At 40.0% G+C, this 19,588-nt stretch overlaps 1 protein-coding gene across 1 annotated transcript in view; it reads left to right on the forward strand.

Moving 5' to 3' along the window:
* The window catches only part of CSAD (cysteine sulfinic acid decarboxylase), a 37,093-nt gene extending 23,634 nt beyond the window's left edge, over positions 1 to 13,459 (forward strand). The window contains exons 11-14 of the mRNA XM_075197991.1: positions 4,288 to 4,487; positions 5,207 to 5,258; positions 7,808 to 7,897; positions 12,108 to 13,459. Coding sequence (XP_075054092.1) covers positions 4,288 to 4,487; positions 5,207 to 5,258; positions 7,808 to 7,897; positions 12,108 to 12,281 — 516 coding nt within the window. The 3' untranslated portion in view covers positions 12,282 to 13,459. The remainder of the gene's footprint in view (positions 1 to 4,287; positions 4,488 to 5,206; positions 5,259 to 7,807; positions 7,898 to 12,107) is intronic.
* The last annotated feature ends 6,129 nt before the right edge of the window (positions 13,460 to 19,588 follow it).

Consider the following 19,588-nt stretch of genomic DNA (forward strand, 5'->3'; position numbering starts at 1 on the left):
ATCTTGCATATGTTTTGCGGTTGTCATTGCATTTGTTCAACACATTTCCAGTTATTTCTTTTTTCCAGGGTTTTAACTACAACTGGCCTCAGCCAGTTTAATTAAGCAGAAAAACAAAGAAGACTTTAAACTAAACAACTTGCCTATCCGGCACTAAACACACAGAAAGACCCTCTCTCCTGTGAAAGACCTTGTGTCTCACATGCATACAAAACATAGAGGTAATTGTTCACTATTTGCAGAGTCTCTCAGGAGGCAGCCAACCTCGTCCCCAGGTCTGAGAGATGGAGGAAACTGCCTAGCAGGTTTTTGTCAGCATCTTACAGGTGCAACTCCTGATTAGTCTGCTGTGAGACTAGGAAATCAGAAGACTTAGACTGGGTGTCACACTGTGTATTAACAAACGTGAAAGGAGATTTAACTTTTTTGTCATTGCAGAAAGCTGAACATGCTGTGAGATAGTTTATGCAATATTATACAAATTCTTTTGAGAGAACAAAAAGAGTTTTGCTATAACGTTAATTAATTCTCTCAGCGTTCCCACCATTCACGCGGATATAATGATTTCTGTAACACAAACAACTCATTTCAGGTATTCTTAGAGAATTTCACTGCTACAATGCTAAATTGTACACACCATGGTAGCCTGACCTTTCTTTTTTGCTTAGATTCCTTTTTTACAAGTCTCAAGTTTCCCAAATGACCCCAAACAGAATTGGAATCCCTTAACACGGAGATCAGGGCAAATCAGGACTTTGAGGCAATCAGGTCACTGAAGACAGGATAAACACAAGGACCAGATGGGCTTTTGGGTTCTTGCAACATAACTTTTGTACTGATATTAAAGCTACATTACCATCTACTAAGTAAATTTTAGTAAGCTTCTCCCTAACCCAGCTGGAGATCAGGGAGCTACTGTATGCGGCTGTCCTTCTTGAGATCCTTCACTTGTTCTCACAGCCCCAGCCAAAACCTGGGGGTGTGAGCAGGAAGACCAATCACATGCTTCAATCAAGAGATTCAGGCTGATGATTAACCCTCCTACTCCCTTGTATTGTGGTGTACATAATTCATTTGCTAGGTCTGTATTTCAGAACATGAGGAGCTCTGGGTAAAACAGCTGCATAGAGCAGCTCCCGGGACTCCGGTTAAGGTATTAAAGATATGGAGAAGCTTAGTAAGATTGACTGCGTAAGTGGTAGTGCAGTTTTAATACCCCATTTAGTTGGCCTATTTCATGCTATCTTTCCTGAATATGTACTTCCCTATGAGTTACTTTGTGCAAAAATAAGTTATCCCTAAGCCAGGAAGTTCAAATAAAATAGTTTTCATATACGTTGGATAAGATAATTCAAAGAGGCACAAGACAGGACTTCTCCCTGCTGGCCCTGTTATTTGTATTAGCAATTAAGAATATAAAATCTCAACCTATGCGGATGATTTGGCCTTCAAGGTGTTGAACTCTAGTCTAGGGTATCCATCCCTAATCTTTTGAAGCTGCCATTTTCTTTTTACCATACTTCTGGTCTACAGGTCAGCTTAAAGAAGTCAGAGGCTCTGGAAATTTGTGTCCAACACACCTTATTGGTCCATTTGCAATCCTAATTTTCTTTGATTTGGAAGATAACATCTGTGTAATATTTAGATAATAAAGTTTCCCAATCCAACTCAATATCACATGATATTAATTACTTTACTTTGTTTAAGCAACCTTTTTAAGACCCGGAGATCTGGTCTGAGTTCCCTATTACTTGGTTGTTCAGATAACAAATAAAATAAATACCTTTTTGCCTTGTTTTCTCTACTATTATTTGAGAGCTCTCCCTGTTTGGGTCTTTAAGCAGGCTATTGATAAAATACAGACTGCAGTGCTAGACTTTATATGGCATAAAAGGTTTCATAGAATTAGGGACAGAACACTCTTCTAACCATTAACTGTGCTGGTAGGGTAGGTTCTGTCCTTAATCTGCATTTATATTACAAGGTCGCTCACAGTTAAGTTCTGGGATCATTATCCTCCCCAGAATCTATGGTGGGTTCATTGGAAAGCATGTTAACAAACTCTTTCTCAGTGAGCATCTTGTTATGATCCCCCATTGAAGTACCATAATTTTTTGACCTTGTGCGGTTACGTTTTCATTAAAATAGTGAAAGTCCTGTAGGACCCATTCATACTCCTGCAGATATCTCTTTTCATTTCTTGGTTCAACCTCATTCTCACTGCATTCTGGTCTGAGGAAATTTTCTTGGTGGGTAACTTTATCCAGGTTTAGAGCCCTAGATTTGCTTTCAGAGCAGGGGGTATTCACATTTGAACTACAAAAAATTTTGCTGCATTCCTTTTGAGTGAATAGTTTCACTAATAAGTCCATCTGCCAAGTTCCCTCTAAGGGGTCTATTTAAGAAGCAGTGAAGAGCCAAAATGCCAGTGTCAAGGGTTGCGTAGGTGTATTTTCTATGGGATTTACCTATTTATTGGTGTGTACCGCTGTCCCCATCGACCTCTATTGGGACAGCAGTATTTGTTAGTTTATTAAGATGCAAAAAGCTAAGTTTTTTGCACCCAAGTAATTTTCAATGGAATCCATCTTTGCTGGATCCCTCACCGGGTAAGCACTATGCGACTTACCAGTCGTCTTTGGAGCTGGAACTATGAATGATATTCCATAGAGGTTCACTGCAATAAAGGGAAATACATCATTTAACTTACTGTAAGACTTTAGGGGGTAAATGTATCAAACTGCGAGTTTGAGAGTTTGAAAGAGTGGAGATGTTGCCTATAGCAACAAATCAGATTCTACCTGTCATTTTGTAGAATGTACTAAATAAATGATAACTAGAATCTGATTGGTTGCTATAGGTAACATCTCCACTTTTTCAAACCTGCAGCTTGATAAATTTACCCCCAGGACCTAGTATGAAGGTGATATACGTGTGTCCACCTCTCCTGTTGGCAAATTTTGTCAGCATGATTCAGTTGCATTAAATTGGAATTAATTCATGTCAAATACAAAGTAGAGTTCCTAGTGGACTAATAGGCTGCCCTGATACAGCCCAATAATGATTTACTGTACTGTATAAAGGCAGCAAGTTATTTTCAATTGACGTTTTCAGACAATTGGTCATCAAATCTATAAGACATATATATTCATACCTTTTATACAGTCCTCATTTTTGCTGGATGCCTGATCTCCAACAATTCAACATGGTTTGGGTAGCTTGAAAGCATAGCCTAATTTGGCCTGGTTTTCCAGTCAGAACAGTTAGTAGATATACATAATTGTCAGAACAAAACTGTACTTCCGAACTTTACTTTAGAAGTCACCGCAATGTCTGACACCCTGGACTTATCCTTTTCAGTTTGGTTGCTCTTGTTACCAGACACCAATAAGCCACCTTAGTGTTATATGGCCTCCTCAGGGAACTTCAAATCCGTGTTACCTTCCCTGCAACTATCCTACCAGGCCCCTGGTCAGCTAGTGATATCACAGGGGGATACAGATACTGTGTAGTACTACAGTCATGAATGCAATGTAAGATGGTAGATGAAGTTTGCTTCCACAATCATTGCACACAAAACGGTGATGTCCCTGACAGTTGTAATCCACACTTTCAAACAAATATACTAAACCAAAACACTGTCATTGGAATTCACACGAGCACATACAAAAGGTCTTTCTGGGGTCACAATAATAAAAAAGATTTCTTGGATAAAAGTTTTATTAGTGGTATTATTTAAATCACATCTGATCCTATTCCCTGACAATATCTATAATGACCAACTACATAGTGCTACATCTGTTACTCTGAAGATTAAATTAATTTGCCATAAAAAGGGCAATAGTTGTTGGATGTAAGCATAAAACACAAAATAAATTTTATTACGGTTATATCCACTGGATTTATCACATTGGTTTTTTTTGTAATGTATGTTTATCTAAATAGTATTCAAATATATATATATATACAATAAAAGCTTAATTTTTGCATAACAGTGAATGTAGTATGTATGAGGTGGCTGCTGCTTCTACATATGCAAAACAATAACTGAAATCATGTTCTATGTACATTAGAGAAAGCTCTTGGCAGCCTCTGGTGTGAAGCAGTGTAACAAATATCATTATTATTTTATGTGTTAAGCAAAGGCATATTACGCAGGGCTGTACATTGAGGAGGTCATTCTACACATACAGTGAGATGAGACATAAGGTAAAGAAGACCTCGTCTTCAGGAACCTACAATCTAAGGGTTGTGGGAGTGCTTAACGGACTCTCACCTTCATTGCAGGGATTATTGGAGCGATGCCACGCAGCTAATGCCACCTACCTATTCCAAACGGACAAATTTTATGACCTGAAGTACGACACTGGAGATAAATCTATCCAATGTGGGCGCAAGGTAGACTGTCTCAAACTCTGGCTAATGTGGAAGGCACTTGGATCCGAAGGGCTGGAGAAGCGGGTGGATGGAGCACTGGAGAACACTAGGTAAAAGATGACCACTTCCGTAGACAAAGCAATGCCACATAATTTGTTACATAAGGCCACAACTAACACACCAGGGGGTTAATGTATAAAGCTGAGATTTTTCCGGCGGGTTTGAAAAGTGGAGATGTTGCCTATAGCAACCAATCAGATTCTAGGGGGTAAATGTATCAATGTCCGGCCGCTTTAAATTTAAGGGCTGAAGACGCCGATCTTGCCGGAGTTGAAGAATCCGGACATTGATACATTTACCCCTAGCTGTCATTTTGTAGTATGTACTAAATAAATGATAGCTAGAATCTGATTGGTTTTTCAGACCCGCCGGAAAATTCTCAGCTTGATACATTTACCCCCAGGTCGGTACCTAGGTAACACTGCAGATAGCAGCACGGAAATGTTTTTTTCTTTACTTCGTAGATTTAATTTTCTTCATCTCTACTAACCCCTATTCATCCCAGTTAAATAATGAAGTAGAGGGTGTTGGGTAAGGGGAGGGTGAGCAAGTCAGGTGCACAATTACAATTATACCACATCGCTCATTTATACTTGTATGCATTTCTCGTCTGGTGTAGCACAACTTTTACACAATATTATTAATCCATACTACCTCTACTAAGACGTAAGGACTAGCATTTCTTCCTGACTAAAAGGTCTGTTGTAGTTTTGATATAAACCTTTTTGTGTTCAAAGCCTTACTTACAGCACTCCATTCCTTCCTTCAGGTACCTGGCAGAGGAGATGAAGAGGAGGACAGGGTTCATTCTTGTTATGGAGGCATGTTTGGTTCTCATTTCATTTATCATGTTATGCAATAAAATCTGATGACAGCATTAAACACATTGGGGCATATTCACTTAGTTTTGCGGTTTTCGATTATTCGTGGCTGCACAAGTCCCGTTACAGCAACGTTGTGGATTTCCGTGCGCATCCCATAAGGTTTTGAAGGGAAATCCGCGGTACCGTATTGTCACTTTACACGCGCAGCTGCGCGTAATCGTGGACGGCAAAGCTAATTAAATATGCCCCATTGGGCTTCATGGGGAGTTGGATGCATTTTACTTAAGAAATGCAGATATAAATTGCGTCCAAAAAAACATGCAATTACGTATGTTTAAAGTGTATGATACGATTTAAGGATATGAAGCAGTAGAGAGACGCCAACCAAAATCATCAGGGTCCCCCCGAAAACGTTGCTACCATCACTAGGCTATGATAGGCTGGGCTGGTGACACTATAGTAATAATAATAATTTATCAATATAGCTCTCACCACTACTAATAAATACAGAGCAGCTTTATCACTCTCTCACCAATCAGAGAGAAGCTGCACTGTACTCAGTAGAAGCTGGTAAGTGGCTTCGCCTGTCATTAGCGTTGTGGCTCCAGAGGGAGCAGTTTGTCCAAATGGATGTAAAACTTGAAGAAAGAAGTGGATGCACCCTCACATTACACTTCATGATAGATGTGCTCTAATATGAATAACTTCTACATTTGGTGAACAAAAGGTGAAACAATATATATATTTTTTTATATATTACATACTTTACTGACATTACTATTTCCAATATGAGACTAATATGAGATATTCCAGTAAGGAAATGCTTCAGTCACCTTCATCAGTACAAGTTTATATGTCCAATAATAGTTGCAAATTATTACTAAGAATTTAACTTTTTTTTGCAAGTAGTATTTAATAAGTGGGGATTTTAAGTGTTTAAAATGTGTGCACTAGTTTTCCTTTTTATTTTTTTCTCTTCTGCATAAATGTGCAATTATTATAGAGATATAAGGAAAAACACTTGCAGATGATTGATACAACTTACTGAAAAGCAAAGCATTTCTTTATTGGAAACTAAGTGCAGCCACAAGAGGGCGGTATTTGGTCTCATATTGGAAACAATATAGTTTGTGAACTCATTTATCACTCAGAGTCGGGTACAATATATATAATAGATAAAATAGATACATAGTTATATTTTTTCACCAAATGGTTTGTTGAAGTTATTTACATTAGTGCATGTCTAAGATGAAGTAATATTTGGAAATTCACTGTTAATACGGCATTCATGTTTTAATCATCATCATTTTCATCATCATCATTTATTTATAAAGTGCCACTGATTCCACAGCGCTGTACAGAGAACTCACTCACATCAGTCCCTGCCCCATAGGAACTTACAGTCTAAATTCCCTAACATACACATACAGACCGAGAGAGACTAGAGTCAATTTTGCTAGTAGCCAATTAACCTACCAGTATGTTTTCGGATTGTGGGAGGAAATCGGAGCACCCGGAGGAAACCCACGCAAACACGGGGAGAGCATACAAACTCCACACAGATAAGGCCATGGTTGGGAATCAAACTCATGACCCCAGTGCTGTGAGGCAGAAGTGCTAACCACTGAGCCACCGTGCTGCCCCATTGAATTAATTAAATCATGTATTCAGCTGAAATGTGATGGTGCATTTTGGTTACTAAATACTGCACGATATTATAATTTTGTATGCTTATGTTTGAGTGGATAAACAACAAGAATGAATGAGTTAGTATCATCCAACGTAGAACATTCTTCAGAAAAATACATTTATATTGTATGATATATATATATTTGTACGAGGAAAAAAACGGAATTGCATCCAACTCATGCGGCTTATCGTATCTGCAGCACCCAAATAGCATAGAGTATAATTGTACATTTTATATTTTATGAGATCATGCAGATTCTGGACTCTCTTCACTGTGGCATTTGTGGTCATCACTAATCTCTCAGCCACAGCAGCAATTTTTAATATTACCTTATTTTTTAAACAATATGAGTCAATGCAAAGGTGGAGGACTTATTCACACAGGTACTATTTCAATGCCCCTTCCACACGACCTCAAAAGAGGGATATAAGGAATAATTGGTCTATACCAACAGTTCTGGTGTGACCTCAGACTGCAATTGAACTTGAAATTGCACTTCTGTTGTTTACAAATACTTATAACATCAGATAATTAACTCAGTCCATGTGAGTGCAACTGGAAAATGAGTGTGAAAAGCAGTATTGGAGTATTATTTCACTGCAAAATGTAAGGTGAAAGGTGAGGTTAACAAGAACCTGAAAAGGTATGTCATTAGGGATCTGTGCAATGACAGGGACTGAATAAAGTGGCACTACCCTGAGGTCTATGCAATGAGGGAGTCTGTAGGAGTCCCCCTGGTCAACATGTACACTTGTTCCACATTATGCTACTTATTTAGTTTTCAGGGAGAGGGCTTGACAGCAGTCAACAAGCATGATACTTTTGCTAACTGCTCATTCTAATCTTTATTTTACAGCCACAGTTTGTGAACCTATGTTTTTGGTATGTGCCACCAAGCCTTCGAAACCAAGAGACTTCCCCAAATTTCTGGGACAGACTTGGAAAGGTATTTTGACACTCATTGATTAATCTTACATTTATTGTGTTCTTGAATTAACATTTTTGGTTGAATAAAACATCAAAATTTACCTACATAAGGTAAAATGCTTAAAGGGGATGGAACCCCCAGCTGCATGCAATATGTATGATACTCTGGTTACATACATGGCCAAAGAGGGTATTTCAGGATTGAATGTGTGTGACTGTGATCACTTGATAATAACATCCAATCTTGGGAAGCTCTCATCCAGAGGCTGGCTGACACACTTAAGCCCAGGGGGCAATCACACAGCACTGGCCCATAAGTAGTGGCCCATCGTTTTCGGTACAATATAAAAAGAGGCTATTTTAGTGTTGCTCAACCCAGTGATACTTTATTATTATTAGAAATGATAAATCTTAAATAATGAAAATAATATAACAAAAAAACAAACCTCATTTTTATATCTTGTCCCTACAACACTTTTTTTTACATACCTGACTGATTATAATGGGGTATATAAAATACTATATAGCTATAACAATAAGAGCAACAAATATGTCTGTCCCATCATCACACTTCTGCCCCCTTCATCACACTATTGCCCTTTCCTCACACAGCTGTCCCTTCATCACACTGTGCCCCTCATCACACTCTCCCCCTACATCACACTGTGCCCCTCATTACACTGTCTCGCTCATTACTGTGCCCCTCATCACACTCTCCCCCTCATCACACTGTCCCCCTGCATTACACTGTCCCACTCACAACACTGTTCCTTTCATCACACTACACCCCTTCATCACACTACGTTCCCTCATCACACTATTCCTGTCATCACATGGTGCCCCTCATTACACTGTGTCCCTCATTACACTGTGCCCCTTATTACATTGTCCCCCTTATTACTGTGCTCCTCATTACTGTCCCCCACATTACTGTGCCCCTCATTACTGTCCCCCCTGCAACACACTGTGTCTCTCATTACACTGCCCCTCCTCATCACACTGTCCCCCTCATTACAGTGCCCCTAATTACTGTCCACCTGCATCACATTGTGCCCATTACTGTGCCCCTCATGACACTGTTCCCCCTCAATACTGTGCTCCTCATCACACTATCTCCCTGCATAAATACAAGTCTTAAATTACCTTCTGTCGTCTTCTCTTCTGCAGCCGCTCCTCTCAGCGAATCTCCTCACTGACAGTGTTGGGCAGGGCTGTCATCAGAAACCGTGGGGCCCAGTACAATTTAATCTGGCAGTTTCCCCATCCCATAACAGTAAATGTCCCCCACCAGTAATAGTAAATATTCCCCTCTCCTTCCCAAATCGCAGTAAATGTTCCCCTCTCCCCATCACAGTAAATGTACCCATCTCTCCCATCCTATCACAGTAAATGTTCCGCCCCCACTCACAGTAAAAGTAAATGTTCCCTTCCCCCCCAATCACAGTAAATGTTCCCCTTCCCCCCCCCCAATCACAGTAAATGTTCCCCTCTTCTCCCCCAATCACAGTATATGAAGCTATGCGATGGCTCCTGGAGACTGGGAGCGACGCACACAGTGATGACATCACCGCACTGCATGCTTCTAGTCTGTCAGTGTCAGGGAGTGCCGCATCGCAATGGCAAAGGGGGCCGGTCGGTCAGACTGAGGGGCATGGACTGTCCAGGGGGCCCAGACAGATGGATGGTGGTCCTGGTGTCGGGACATGATGATGTCACGCCTGGCAGTCATTGAGAAACAGAGGCAGGGCATTGGGTGTCAATCTGACACCATGGCCCGTCTGCACTGTAGTGATAGTGGCCGCACAGCCGCGTCACTCGCATACATTAATTTGGTGCTATAGGGCTTCCGTAGTCTAGGGGAGGAGCCCTGTAGCACTGTCATTACAGAAATACGGTGCAGGCATCCTATGCAGCCTGTGCATAGGCGGCCACATCACATACTACTCAATGCGGCCGCATTATCCTTTAATAGAATATTTTCCTACAAGCTGTAGTACAATATTCTATCAATGGATAACGCGGCATTGAATAGTATGCGATGCAGCTGCCTCTGCACAGACTGCATTGGCACCGCATTCCCACTGGACCACCAGGTGGCCCAAATGACATTTTGATTGTCTGGCCCAGCACTTCAGCTGATGTCTAGCTCCTTGGCCAATCACTATATTGTGACGTTTGACTGGGTTTACATCGCCTGTAAGGACAGGTTGATGACAAAGAAGAAAGATTAAGAATTTAAAAAGGAAAATGATTAATATGATGTTACGTCTACTATAAATGCAATTTTGAATCAGAAAATGCTACAGTATAGTGACTAAGCCACTTTTTCTTTTAAGGAGTGTGATATAGTCTTATAATTTGCATGGCAGATTACCATATAAAATATCTCTGTAAAAAACAATAACAGTATTGTCCCTTGTAGACTGTAGGAAGCTAATGAATAATACCTAAATCACCACAATCAGAAGAGAGCACTGCCAAATCTGCTAAACATGCAGCAAGGCAGAGCATTACTCTTTGTGCAAGCGCACTTATTTACCCTCTTCACTGTTAGGAATCCCTCCAGCCGACACAACACAACCCGGAGTCTACTCTGCCAATCAGGTGTTCACTGGAGCCCCTGGTGGTGGGGACAGACTGGGCTGCAGACTGGCAGAGGGTCGTGAAGTGTGTACCGGCTGGGGAGAACCCAGGCAAGCGGAGTGAGGTCCACGCAGAGGTCAAGGGCCGGCAGCAGGTCGCAATACCAGTTAACAAGCCGGAGTCAAGGGTCACAGGCAGACAGGAGAAACGGTAAACAGGCCAGAGGTCAGGGTCACGGGATACACAAGCGAAGTCCAAATCCAAGACAGGGGTCATACACGGGAGGTCAGCAGAAGTTCAAATAGATAGAACCAGGAACAGAGCAGGTCAGCAGACTGGGAAGCAGAAGCTATAACCGGCAATGAGGTAGCAGACCTCATTGCCTTAAATACTGACCCCAACCAATCAGAGCCTAGCTCTGCAAGAATACAGCCCCCTGCATTAATTAGCCCACAGGCTACCTAGTTGCGCACGCGCCCAGCAGTTCTCCTTGCTGGGACGCGGCGCTCTCTCACTCAGCGTCCTGACCGTTGCCTAGGCAACGGCCGAGACGAGCCCCCGGAAGTGACGTCCCGGTCGTCATAGCGACGGCCGGGACGGAAGTAGGGGAGTCGCGGCGGCTGGGCACTCGTAACACTCACGCACACATAATTGCACACCCACATTCCAGTTTTTGGAACAGACAGAAAATCTATCTGCATCTACTTTTGCTAGTTTGTGGATGGAACTGGAAATGAACACTGGGAAAGAGTAAGTGCTCCCTTTTAGCAGTTTGTTTTTTCCTAAAAAATACTACTTGTATTAGCATAATTTCTGTCCTTTCTATAAATAATGAGAGTGGGGGGAATGTCCTTATTACATGTATCACTTTTATGGTAGAAGTGAACTAAAGAAATATTGGCATATTGCAAAAGGCATAGCATTGAAAGTATATACTGACATTTGGCTTCCAAACCTTTCAAGGACATGAAAAAAAAAGAGTTCTTTTGTAGGGAGGATGATGCTCTGCGACCCTTTTATTTAAGGAATGCTCTATTTCCTTAACTCCTTGAATGTCATTTAAATAATCCAGTCCTGCAAATCTAAGTTTCATATTTGCATGTGGCTATATAATAAGTGCAACTTACACGCAGGGATGGATAGGTGGCGATATTTGACATGTGTACACAGCTGCTGGGACATTCACAGTGGATCCTGGAATGATAGGCATTGTTCAGTCACTCCTCCATGCCCCTCACCTCCTGGGCACATGCATTAGACTGCTCATGCTCAGAAGAGGCCCTGCTTTGGGACTGGGAGCCTAGAGCACCATCTTTGGGCCCCTACCCATATTTTACTATGGGGCCTGACGATGCACTGTTGCACCCCTGGTGGTCACTGTAAAAGGTTATCATTGAAAAAATGTTCCAGTTTTGAGGAGAAAAGTGAATATTAGAAATATTTACTATGGTGGTAGATAAGGATAACCTGAACCCTTCTATTTCTCAGAAAGCTGCAAATAAGACACTCAAATAATGTCATAAAACACAAATTATTGTTATAATTATTATTTACAGTATATATTAAGCAGGACACCTATATCAGCATTTATCATCTATATTGCATTAAAAATTGCAGTTCCTATGATGAAAACAATTTCCTTCCAGGTAGCGCCCATCATAAAGGAGAGAATGATGAAGAAAGGCTCAATGATGGTCGGATATCAGCCTAATGGGAACAGGGTCAATTTCTTCAGACAGATTGTGGTTAATCCTGAAGTGACTAAAGAAGATCTGGACTTCTTCTTGGATGAAATAGAAAAACTGGCAGAAGATCTATGAGTGTCTGTTCCAGTATGTCCTGGAAATACATATTGGTCATATAAATAGATAGAAACATTTTTTCTTCCAGATGAGCAAAAGAACACAATGGGAGGGCTGGCAAGAGGATGGGGGGGATTATCTCAGTGGCCACTCTTACTTTCCACGTGAGGGTTGGCATAGAAAGGACAAGGCAACCTTTACTATTGCTCTTGATGCAATTAGTAGCGTAACCAATGTAGGTTAAACTACAGGAGCAGAAATAGTCACAATCATCATCATCATTTATTTATATAGCGCCACTGATTCTGCAGCGCTGTACAGAGAACTCATTCACACCAGTCCATGCCCCATTGGGGTTTACAATCTAAATTTCCTAACACACACACAGACAGACAGACAGACAGACAGACTAGGGTCAATTTGTCAGCAGCCAATTAACCTACCAGTATGTTTTTGGAGCGTGGGAGGAAACCGGAGCACCCGGAGGAAACCCACGCAAACACGGGGAGAACACACAAACTCCTCACAGATAAGACCATGGTCAGGAATTGAACTCATGACCCCATTGCTGTGAGGCAGAAGTGCTAACCACTTGGCCAATCATGATTAGTTACATTCCTCCTCCATATAGCCTGTTATTGTACACACGAGAAGTGGTGGTGCCGGACATGGGTCTACTAATACCAGCTCTTCTGCCATACCTCCACCGGAGACCACCAAGTCGTCATTAGCTTATTTCGCATGAACTTATAATTGTTGTTATAACTATTACCTCTCATTCTTGTAGCCAGGACAGCAGGAGTAAATATATCAGATATTTTTAGACATTCACCTAGGAAGGTAAATTATAAACAAATACATATAGTTTCCAGTTACAATGTCTCAAAGGAAGAAGCCATTAACTAAAAAAATATATTTTTGTTTACCTCAAGATAAAATTAAGAGGACAGCGTGTATTTTGTTCAAAAAAGGAAACCACAGGAAAACATATATCATTCTTCTGTAATTATCTCTGGTGAGTGATAAAATCTGTTATTGCAATACACTTCTCTAAGACACAGAGGAATGTACAGTTTTGATTTCATACATTGTAATTTTATGTTGTACATTTTATAACTTTATTTTATTCTGTAATTTTCCTATTTCACCTCCCAGAGCACTAATTCCCATGATCACAATAAAATAAGAGAATCTGACCTTTATGCCTCATGTACTTATAGTGTACCTATCATCTAAATAATTTAAAGTGATTGAGCTCTTAAAGCATCTTCATGTTGTATAACTTGTTTTGTTCTCTTTGTATGTTGCTTTCTTTGTGCATTTGTTAGTTTGTGTGTCCGTTCCTTGCCTGGAACACTCGGTTGTGAAACTTAAAAACAAACATCAACTTTTAATTATATGAGTATTTACTGACAACCACCATTTTAACTGACATATTATTTGAGTGTATAAATGTCTAAAAATAAATTATAAGTAACATAGAAGACAGAGGGTCTCATGAATCCGAAATAACACATTTACAACATTACTCAGGTCCAAGTCACACAGGAGGTTCAGATTCAAGATACTTTTACTGATCACTGTATGTTCTTATTTGAGTTATCGTTTCACAAGCACATTGTATAATTTGATTTTATTTTATAATCAGACTAAAATTATTGTTCAATGATGGAACAATGTCATTCCAATTCTGCAGTGTGTGTGCAGGATCTCCATAGCGTTTATAGAGCCATGATCTTTTCAGCAGGTGGTTATGGCAGATAAAGAGCACAGATCTGAATGTAAATCTTGTAAAATGTGTTTAGTGTCTACACATGAATTGGCATGCTGGTCGGGACTTTCAGTCGTTAGTAAAATCATTAATGATATCACATCGGTAGATGTTTTTGTAGTGTGTTCCCAGTCTAAGACGTGCTCACAATTCTACAAAACACATCATTGTTTTAGGCACAGGCAAGTAGTCAGTGATCAGTGTTGCATTTAATTATACTATCATTGCCCTTTTATTGGCAACAAATATGAACTACAAAAAAAGTATTTATTTTAGTCCTTTTCAGATTTATAAATTATTTTTTTTATACATTCAAGTTTTGCGTCTCAATGGGGTTGTGGCCATGGGCTTGGTCAGATGGTTTTGAAGCGCTAGGCTGCCCTGTTCTGCCCTCCAAACCTCTTCATCGTCATGCCCACCAGTACGCATTAGGGATCTGCACCGGCGACTTTTGAGGTCTCGTGTTTTGTGTTTTGGATCCGGATTTTCATTATTTTTGGGGTTCGGATTTGTCTCGCAAAACACTTGACGAAAGGTCTCGGTTCGGATTTAAGGTTTTGGATTCGGATTTTTTTTTAAAAAAACATAAAAAGTTTAAAAATCAAGTTTTTAGGCTTATTTTCACTCCTACGCTATTATTAACCTCAATAACATTCAATAACAAGCATTTCCACTAATTTACAGTGTATTCTGAACACCTCACAATATAGTTATTAGTCCAAAACGTTGCAACGAGGTATCTTTCTGGACTGCGTAGAGGAGTGGGTCACCACAATATATATAATAAGAAAACCATCAACTTGTATGATTCGCAGCAATAAATGTACCTGGACTGCGTAGAGGAGTGGGTCACCACAAAATATATTAAAAACCCTGAACTTGTATGATTCGCAGCAATAAATGTACCTGGACTGCGTAGAGGAGTGGGTTACCACAATATAAATTAAAAACCCTGAACTTGTAGGATTCGCAGCAATAAATGTACCTGGACTGCGTAGAGGAGTGGGTCACCACAATATATATAATAAGAAAACCATCAACTTGTATGATTCGCACCAATAAATGTACCTGGACTGCGTAGAAGAGTGGGTCACCACAATATATATAATAAGAAAACCATCAACTTGTATGATTCGCACCAATAAATGTACCTGGACTGCGTAGAGGAGTGGGTCACCACAATATATATTAAAAACCCTGAACTTGTATGATTCGCACCAATAAATGTACCTGGACTGCGTAGAGGAGTGGGTCACCACAATATATATAATAAGAAAACCCTGAACTTGTATGATTCGCACCAATTAATGTATCTGGACTGCGTAGAGGAGTGGGTCACCACAATATATATAATAAGAAAACCATCAACTTGTATGATTCGCACCAATAAATGTACCTGGACTGCGTAGAGGAGTGGGTCACCACAATATATATAATAAGAAAACCATCAACTTGTATGATTCGCACCAATAAATGTACCTGGACTGCGTAGAGGAGTGGGTCACTACAATATATATAATAAGAAAACCATCAACTTGTATGATTCGCACCAATAAATGTACCTGGACTGCGTAGAGGAGTGGGTCACCACAATATATATTAAAAACCCTGAACTTGTATGATTCGCAGCAATAAATGTACCTGGACTGCGTAGAGGAGTGGGTCACCACAATATATATTAAAAACCCTGAACTTGTATGATTCGCAGCAATAAATGTACCTGGACTGCATAGAGGAGTGGGTCACCACAATATATATAATAAGAAAACCATCAACTTGTATGATTCGCACCAATAAATGTACCTGGACTGCGTAGAGGAGTGGGTCACCACAATATATATAATAAGAAAACCATCAACTTGTATGATTCGCACCAATAAATGTACCTGGACTGCGTAGAGGAGTGGGTCACTACAATATATATTAAAAACCCTGAACTTGTATGATTCGCAGCAATAAATGTACCTGGACTGCGTAGAGGAGTGGGTCACCACAATATATATAATAAGAAAACCATCAACTTGTATGATTCGCACCAATAAATGTACCTGGACTGCGTAGAGGAGTGGGTCACCACAATATATATAATAAGAAAACCATCAACTTGTATGATTCGCACCAATAAATGTACCTGGACTGCGTAGAGGAGTGGGTCACCACAATATATATAATAAGAAAACCATCAACTTGTATGATTCGCACCAATAAATGTACCTGGACTGCGTAGAGGAGTGGGTCACCACAATATATATAATAAGAAAACCATCAACTTGTATGATTCGCACCAATAAATGTACCTGGACTGCGCAGAGGAGTGGGTCACCACAATATATATTAAAAACCCTGAACTTGTATGATTCGCAGCAATAAATGTACCTGGACTGCGTAGAGGAGTGGGTCACCACAATATATATTAAAAACCCTGAACTTGTATGATTCGCAGCAATAAATGTACCTGGACTGCGTAGAGGAGTGGGTCACCACAATATATATAATAAGAAAACCATCAACTTGTATGATTTGCACCAATAAATGTACCTGGACTGCGTAGAGGAGTGGGTCACCACAATATATATAATAAGAAAACCATCAACTTGTATGATTCGCACCAATAAATGTACCTGGACTGCGTAGAGGAGTGGGTCACCACAATATATATAATAAGAAAACCATCAACTTGTATGATTCGCACCAATAAATGTACCTGGACTGCGTAGAGGAGTGGGTCACCACAATATATATAATAAGAAAACCATCAACTTGTATGATTCGCACCAATAAATGTACCTGGACTGCGTAGAGGAGTGGGTCACTACAATATATATAATAAGAAAACCATCAACTTGTATGATTCGCACCAATAAATGTACCTGGACTGCGTAGAGGAGTGGGTCACCACAATATATATTAAAAACCCTGAACTTGTATGATTCGCAGCAATAAATGTACCTGGACTGCGTAGAGGAGTGGGTCACCACAATATATATTAAAAACCCTGAACTTGTATGATTCGCAGCAATAAATGTACCTGGACTGCGTAGAGGAGTGGGTCACCACAATATATATAATAAGAAAACCATCAACTTGTATGATTCGCACCAATAAATGTACCTGGACTGCGTAGAGGAGTGGGTCACTACAATATATATTAAAAACCCTGAACTTGTATGATTCGCAGCAATAAATGTACCTGGACTGCGTAGAGGAGTGGGTCACCACAATATATATAATAAGAAAACCATCAACTTGTATGATTCGCACCAATAAATGTACCTGGACTGCGTAGAGGAGTGGGTCACCACAATATATATAATAAGAAAACCATCAACTTGTATGATTCGCACCAATAAATGTACCTGGACTGCGTAGAGGAGTGGGTCACCACAAAATATATTAAAAACCCTGAACTTGTATGATTCGCAGCAATAAATGTACCTGGACTGCGTAGAGGAGTGGGTTACCACAATATATATTAAAAACCCTGAACTTGTAGGATTCGCAGCAATAAATGTACCTGGACTGCGTAGAGGAGTGGGTCACCACAATATATATAATAAGAAAACCATCAACTTGTATGATTCGCACCAATAAATGTACCTGGACTGCGTAGAAGAGTGGGTCACCACAATATATATAATAAGAAAACCATCAACTTGTATGATTCGCACCAATAAATGTACCTGGACTGCGTAGAGGAGTGGGTCACCACAATATATATTAAAAACCCTGAACTTGTATGATTCGCACCAATAAATGTACCTGGACTGCGTAGAGGAGTGGGTCACCACAATATATATAATAAGAAAACCGTGAACTTGTATGATTCGCACCAATTAATGTATCTGGACTGCGTAGAGGAGTGGGTCACCACAATATATATAATAAGAAAACCATCAACTTGTATGATTCGCACCAATAAATGTACCTGGACTGCGTAGAGGAGTGGGTCACCACAATATATATAATAAGAAAACCATCAACTTGTATGATTCGCACCAATAAATGTACCTGGACTGCGTAGAGGAGTGGGTCACTACAATATGTATAATAAGAAAACCATCAACTTGTATGATTCGCACCAATAAATGTACCTGGACTGCGTAGAGGAGTGGGTCACCACAATATATATTAAAAACCCTGAACTTGTATGATTCGCAGCAATAAATGTACCTGGACTGCGTAGAGGAGTGGGTCACCACAATATATATTAAAAACCCTGAACTTGTATGATTCGCAGCAATAAATGTACCTGGACTGCATAGAGGAGTGGGTCACCACAATATATATAATAAGAAAACCATCAACTTGTATGATTCGCACCAATAAATGTACCTGGACTGCGTAGAGGAGTGGGTCACCACAATATATATAATAAGAAAACCATCAACTTGTATGATTCGCACCAATAAATGTACCTGGACTGCGTAGAGGAGTGGGTCACTACAATATATATTAAAAACCCTGAACTTGTATGATTCGCAGCAATAAATGTACCTGGACTGCGTAGAGGAGTGGGTCACCACAATATATATAATAAGAAAACCATCAACTTGTATGATTCGCACCAATAAATGTACCTGGACTGCGTAGAGGAGTGGGTCACCACAATATATATAATAAGAAAACCATCAACTTGTATGATTCGCACCAATAAATGTACCTGGACTGCGTAGAGGAGTGGGTCACCACAATATATATAATAAGAAAACCATCAACTTGTATGATTCGCACCAATAAATGTACCTGGACTGCGTAGAGGAGTGGGTCACCACAATATATATAATAAGAAAACCATCAACTTGTATGATTCGCACCAATAAATGTACCTGGACTGCGCAGAGGAGTGGGTCACCACAATATATATTAAAAACCCTGAACTTGTATGATTCGCAGCAATAAATGTACCTGGACTGCGTAGAGGAGTGGGTCACCACAATATATATTAAAAACCCTGAACTTGTATGATTCGCAGCAATAAATGTACCTGGACTGCGTAGAGGAGTGGGTCACCACAATATATATAATAAGAAAACCATCAACTTGTATGATTTGCACCAATAAATGTACCTGGACTGCGTAGAGGAGTGGGTCACCACAATATATATAATAAGAAAACCATCAACTTGTATGATTCGCACCAATAAATGTACCTGGACTGCGTAGAGGAGTGGGTCACCACAATATATATAATAAGAAAACCATCAACTTGTATGATTCGCACCAATAAATGTACCTGGACTGCGTAGAGGAGTGGGTCACCACAATATATATAATAAGAAAACCATCAACTTGTATGATTCGCACCAATAAATGTACCTGGACTGCGTAGAGGAGTGGGTCACTACAATATATATAATAAGAAAACCATCAACTTGTATGATTCGCACCAATAAATGTACCTGGACTGCGTAGAGGAGTGGGTCACCACAATATATATTAAAAACCCTGAACTTGTATGATTCGCAGCAATAAATGTACCTGGACTGCGTAGAGGAGTGGGTCACCACAATATATATTAAAAACCCTGAACTTGTATGATTCGCAGCAATAAATG

The sequence above is a fragment of the Mixophyes fleayi genome, chromosome 2 (assembly GCF_038048845.1).
Source record: "Mixophyes fleayi isolate aMixFle1 chromosome 2, aMixFle1.hap1, whole genome shotgun sequence".
Classification (NCBI taxonomy): Eukaryota; Metazoa; Chordata; class Amphibia; order Anura; family Limnodynastidae; genus Mixophyes; species Mixophyes fleayi.